Source organism: Pogoniulus pusillus, chromosome 5 (genome assembly GCF_015220805.1).
Source record: "Pogoniulus pusillus isolate bPogPus1 chromosome 5, bPogPus1.pri, whole genome shotgun sequence".
NCBI lineage: Eukaryota > Metazoa > Chordata > Aves > Piciformes > Lybiidae > Pogoniulus > Pogoniulus pusillus.
Genome location: NC_087268.1, coordinates 7830984 through 7836983, shown reverse-complemented (window position 1 = coordinate 7836983; position 6000 = coordinate 7830984). Strand labels below are relative to the sequence as shown.

The 6000-nt window shown below is 58.4% G+C and overlaps 1 protein-coding gene across 8 annotated transcripts in view; it reads left to right on the top strand.

Annotated features, from left to right (window-relative positions):
* The first annotated feature begins 2967 nt into the window (after window positions 1-2967).
* The window catches only part of BBX (BBX high mobility group box domain containing), a 133241-nt gene continuing 130208 nt past the window's right edge, over window positions 2968-6000 (top strand). For 7 of the 8 annotated variants that reach the window (XM_064143142.1, XM_064143145.1, XM_064143141.1 and 4 more), the window contains exon 1: window positions 4510-4859. In XM_064143142.1, coding sequence (XP_063999212.1) covers window positions 4582-4859 — 278 coding nt within the window. In that variant the 5' untranslated portion in view covers window positions 4510-4581. Of the gene's footprint in view, window positions 3071-4509; window positions 4860-6000 lie in introns of those variants that run through there. The other variant, XM_064143146.1, reaches the window with a different exon arrangement.

The following is a 6000-nucleotide window of genomic DNA, read 5'->3' as shown; positions in this document are numbered from 1 at the left end:
CTCACTGTTAGGAACTTCTTCCTAATATCCAGTCTAAATCTACCCTTAAACCAAGATAAGTGTCCCTATCTTGACCTCTTTTCTGAAAAGGCCAGTAAAGGCACAAAGAGTAATAAACAGTCCTGCTAATAACAAAATGAAGTGCGCTTTAAAATGAACTTCATGTCTGCTGTCAAACACCAACATCTGTTTTGGCAGGATTTTACCAATCAAGAGGTAGAGAGGCTCCCTGGTGTACTATTCTTCATAGTAAAAGAAACTGAGAAACAAGGCATTTATACTGACAAGTAAGAAACTTACACCATTCAAGCTTTAACTGCATGGCTTAGGCCTCTTACTCTTAGCAGCAGCATATGCATTAGAGAAGATGCTGTGCACCTGCTTCACCATCTAGGAATGACTGGCTGAGGGACAATGGAGTGAAGCTGGAAGACAGGATTTATAATGGATATTGGGAAGAAATTCTTCACAATGAGGGTGACAAGACACTGGAACAGATTGCCCAGGGAGGCTGTGAATGTCCTATACCTGAAGGAAGTGTTCAAGGCCTGACTGGATGAGGTTTTGAGCAACCTGGTAGAGCAGGAGGTGTCCCTGCCTGTGGCAGTAGAGTTGTAATTAGATCTGTAAGGTCCCTTTCACCCCAAACCATCCTATGAATCTATAAATCTCAAGTTGTGCCAGGGTAGGTATAGGCTGGATATTAGGAAGAAGTTCTTCACAGAGAGAGTGATTTCGCATTGGAATGGGCTGCCCAGGGAGGTGGTGGAGGCACCGTCCCTGGGGGTCTTCAAGAAAAGCCTGGATGAGGCACTTAGTGCCATGGTCTAGTTGATTGGTTAGGGCTGGGTGCTAGGTTGGCCTGGATGATCTTGGAGGTCTCTTCCAACCTGGTTGATTCTATGAAATCTACCATAGGCACAAGCTCCATCTGAAAATTAGGCCAACCTTTTCATACATGGCTAATAAAATCTCTTTGTCTTCACTTGTCAGTGTCCCAACCTGTGAGACCTGACATGGATCTGACTTCCAGTGGACAGACGGTCAGCTCTGTTTCTCTTCATGAAAAAAAAAACAGGTAGAACACATTAATTACACAATATATCTCTCCTTTTATTTTTGTATTACTCGAGCACTTATTAATGCACCACTGCTTCCAACAAGCAAGACTGTGGGACATTTGGGATACTTTTCTTGCATCTTAACAAAAAGGCTCCTCAGAAACATGGATGCAATGTAATTTTCCAACATCAGCCTCTACTTCACCATTTTATTCAGACACCAGAAATATTGTTTCAGAGTTATTTAACATATTTCTCCAATTAAATAAAAGAGGGAGGCGAACAAAAGAGTAGGAAAGCAATGGAAAGCTGCCGGAATTGACTATATTACACTGGAAAAAAGCTCAGGAACACACATCAGAAATAGTCTCAGTTATTTAACATATTTCTGCCATTAAAAAAAATGGGAGGGGAAGGAATGAAAAGAGAAGCAGGGAAGCAATGGGAAGACGCTGAAAACAATCACATTGGTAAAACATAAGGAATAAACTCTGCAACATCCTTGGAGTGTTGGATGTGCAAAGTGCTAGTGAAGCACAAACACTGCCATTTTATTGGAAAAAATGAATGCACTTCAGTTTCTATCGTTATGATAACTTAGTATTTCTAACTTTTGTTTTGTAATAGGCTAACTACTGACTAGAAGGCAGAAATCCATCTGGAGACAGCGTCACACAAAAATTGGTGCTTCCTGATTTACAGGGGTACATGTAGTGTTTTCTCCTTAAACAAATGTATTTTTTGAATTATTATTCACGCCTTTGCAAACATTACAATATTGTGGCAGTGTGCACAGTGTGCCTTGACATTGGGTTGGGTTCCTGCAGGAGAAAAGAGCTTTTTCCCCAAAATAAGTTATCCAGGAGGGCTTTTCCGACAGCCGTCAGCACAATCGCCACACAGCCACCCCAAAGCTGCTGGCCTCACCCTGTTGCTTTGTACCTATCAGCCTGCGGATCACACAGATTCTCCGATGAATTTCACATCTCTGCGGCCGGCACTGTGCGTGAGGTGCAGGGCAGAGAAACGGACAAGGGACGGGGGGTGGCACGGGCGCCACCCTGGCACTTCACCAGTTCTGCCCAACAAGCGGCCGCTGTCCCTGCGAACAGCCGGTGCGCAAGGCTGCCGTGCTGCTGCCGGTGCTGGGCCGGTGAGGGCCTCTCCGCCACGTTTGGGCGAAGATCCGTAAGGCAGCAGGCACCGCCCGCTGATCCGCCGCATCCCCGTGCAGCGCCGCTGCCTCTCAACGCCTTTCGCCGGGTCAGGGGGCGGCCGTCAGCCTCGGCCCGTCCGCTCGGCTCCCCTCACGGGCCGCGGGGCTAGCTTTCCGTGTTTACTCCCCGAGCAGGGGCTGTGCGGATGCGCTGCTGTTTCCCTCAACTTCTCCGCTCGCCGTGTTTTGGCCTCTGAATGAAACCCGCCCAACTCGACAGAGTAAGTTACCGCGGAGCTGCACGAAGGGCTGCGGGGGCTGGGGGCGAGTGGGGCCGGGCCGGGCCGTGCCCGCCGCCCGCACCCCGCCAGCGCCGTTACCCCGCGGCGCTGCCCAGGGCAGACGTAGTTTACTCTCGCAGCCCTTCCCGGGCGGCCAATGGGCAGCAGCTGCCGGTGCCGTGGCCGGCACGGCTCGTCTCTGCCCTACCCTGGGCGCTGATGTACTGTGGCCGGTAGCCTCCCGCTACCTGCCCCACTCCGCCACGACCGCCGCCGGCTCTTCAAACACTGCGAAGCCAGCGCGACGATCTTTGTGTGAGTGTGTGCGCCAGCGGCTCCCTCGCGGGCCGCGAGTGTAACGGCACCGCTGAATGGCTGGCGAGCCCGTCCCTCAGCGAGCTGCCCAATGGCGGGCCGCCTTATATCTCGGGGAGTGTTGTGGCGCTGCTCGGGTTGCATGGCTCTGTGTGGAGCCGCGTTCCGCGGGCGCCGAGGCGGAGGGGCTCCGCTGCGCGCCGCGTCTCGCTCCGGCCCAGCGGCGCGCCGCCCGCACGCCCGCTGGCCCCGCCGAGGTGAGTCCACGCCGCCTCCCACCCTTCACTGGCCGGCAGGAAGGCAGACGGAGACGGGCAAGCGGCAGGCAAAGAGAGAGGTGCCCTAGTCCCACGCTTTCACCTCCGCGCCCCAGCGTTGAGGCAGTCCGGCAGTTCTGCGGGCCCCCCCGGTGGCGTTGGTGGCCGGGAGGGAGGCGCGGAGCCTCCCTTGCCCTGCGCGGCGGCTGCCGGGGCTTGCAGTCACTTTTCCTCCCTCTTGTCAGCCCTGCCTCGGTTTGAAAGTTTGGGCAGGAGAGGACGGGTGGGTTGGTGCCTCCAGCCCTCTGCCCGGCCGGTAGGGCAGGAGTGGCCGGGGCTGTGTGAGCGCGGGGGGCGGCGGAGTGCATTGCAATCCAGCGCAGTGCATGTACAGAAAATAAAAGCCCAGAAGAAGGCGGCAGGGGTAGGCCAGCCAGTGCCAGGCTGCATTTGAAGCCAGGCACCTCTCGCCGCCACCGAGAGAGAGGCAAGAGCAGCGGCGGCGGAGGGAGGAAGGGGAAGGAGGGCGAGGAGGAGGGCTACCCATGGGCCGCCGCTCGGTGTGTGCCCCCGGGTGAAATTGTCAGGGAAATCGCGGCAGGCAGAAACGAAACTTCATCCCGAGGGGCGGCGAGGCGAGGCGCAGCGGAGAGTGCGCGGATCGGTATCGGCTGCCGCCGGCCCGGGGGGGCTCCGCGCTGCCGCCGCCAGGAGAAAGGGGGTTGGGGAGTGTGTGTATCAAACCGGAGAGGGAGAGGGAGCCGATGCAGCGGCTGCACGGGGCTCAGGGGCGACGGGAGGTGAAAACCCCGGTGCAGACCCCGACAACAACAGCGGCCGAGCTCGGCCGGAGAGTTGGGCTGTGCGTTTTCCGGTAGTCATCGGCGATGCACCCGGGGCGGCGGCGGCAGTGGCGGCCCGGTGGGCAGCTGGGGAGGGGGGGGCGCAGGGGTGGGCGGCCCTGCCGGAGTTTCGCGTGGATGTGGGATTATGTTGTGTCAATAAGTTTAAGGTGGAGAGGAGGGAGAAAGGGTGGGAGGGAGGCGGGCGGGGGCCGGAGGGGAGGTGGTGGCAGGCCTCGGCCGCGCGAAGTCCTATTTCCTAAGGTAAGTTGTGACATTGGGTGGTCGCGATGACAGAAAACTTGGCGAGGGGCTCCCCAGGGAGGGGGTGACCGCCTCGGGAGCGGCTCTCTTGGCCGCCGGGAGCCGGATGGGTGCTCGGCTGTTATTTGCTGCTGCTGCGAGATCGGGTAGCTGGTAAATTACAGAAAGCAACCAACCCTCCTCCTCCCCCCCCGCCGCCCGCCAGCCGCTTCGTTCTTCCTCCTCTCGGGTTTATTTGCAATGTATGAAACTTGCATGGCTGTGAGAACAGCCGATCCAGGGTAGGTTTGCGAGGAGGACGGAGAAGGAAAGGTTGGAAGCAGGGGGAGGCGATCGCGTTAATCCCGTGCACCGCACGGCAGCAGGTTTGCATTAGGAATATCGGTGTCACCCAGCCTCCTCTGAATGAGGAAGGTAAAACGAAGCGATGCGAGAACCGCTGAGGCGACATGTACGGCGGCGGGGCGAGAGGCACCGGCAGGCGGCTGCCCGCCCCCTCCCTCCCTTCCCTGCCTGCCTGCCTGCTTGCCTCCTCCCTCCCCGCCGGGGCGGGGAAGGACCGTGCCCGGGTCTCCCCCGCTCGCCGCCAGCCGAGCCGGGGGGCCGCTGGGCTTTAACCGTGCGCGGGGTGGATTCGCCACTTTTTCCGGGGAAGGCCCTCGGTTAAAAGTTTTTTTCCGGAGGTGAGTGTGCGAGGGGAGGCCGGGGCGCCGCCAGGCTCGCGGTGGTCACTCGGGCCTGGGGCGCCGTAACCATTGCCCGTCCTGCTGGTGACACGTCCAAGTCCCGCAGCCCGCCGGGGCGGCGGAGGGGCCCGGCCCGGCCACCGGGGACAGGGACAGGGTGCCGGTCTCCATGTGGCTCCGGCGGTGGCGGCGGCACCTCCTCCCCGGTGGCAGCGGCAGCGGCGGCAGCAGCGGGATCATCGCCCGGGCCCGCGGGGAGGAGGAGGGGAGCAGCAGGGAGGTGTTTGCTGCCAGCCTGCCTCGCCAGATCCTGCCGGGGAGGGCAGCTGGGAGGGCTAGGGAGCCCCCTGCGCCCCCTCTCCGTGCCACCGCCCCTTCTCTGCCCGCCTGCCCGCCCCCAAAGGTGTTGTGCAGACTTTTCCCCCGGGAGGGTGAGATTTATGCGCTGCATTATTGCTCCTCTCCTCCCCCCTCAAAGCAAGATGGACTCTCTCTTCTCTCTCTCTCTCACACACACACTCACACACTCTCTCTCCCCTTCTCCCTGTCTCTTGTCAGCCTCCAAGATCGACATTTTGTAACTAAAATGCAAACTTGATGGTGACCGGGGGCGTGGGGTCGGGTAGAGACGGGAAAACCTTGGGTCACGGCGGTCTTTCTCCATATTTAATACCTTTTCTTTCCACCCCACCCCGGGAGCCCGGATTCCGGTGGCCCTACACTTTGCACGGGCGGGGGTGGGCGGCGGGCGGCGGCTGCAAACGCCGCTTCTCCCCGCGGCTCGGCCCGGGGGTCTCGGTGCTTGCTCTCCTCGTGGGCTGCGAAGGTGGAGGGGCGGCCGCAGGACCCTCGAGGCTGATCGGTCGGGTTCTGCCGAGGAAAGGGGAACGGGCACTACCTGAAACTGTGTTCCAGCGTTTGCAGTCTTCCATCCGTCGGTCCCTCTGTCTGTCTCTCCTGGTGGATGTCGTACCTGCAGTCTGGCGGCTTAGGCTTGTTTGTTAATTTCGCGTTGATTTGTTTTATCCTGGCGTGGGGATTGATCGCTCACTTGTGATAAGTTCCTGAGGGTTATTATTATGTTTGGTTCCTCGCAGATGGTGGTCAACTTTCTGCCTATTTAGTTTGATAATGTTCG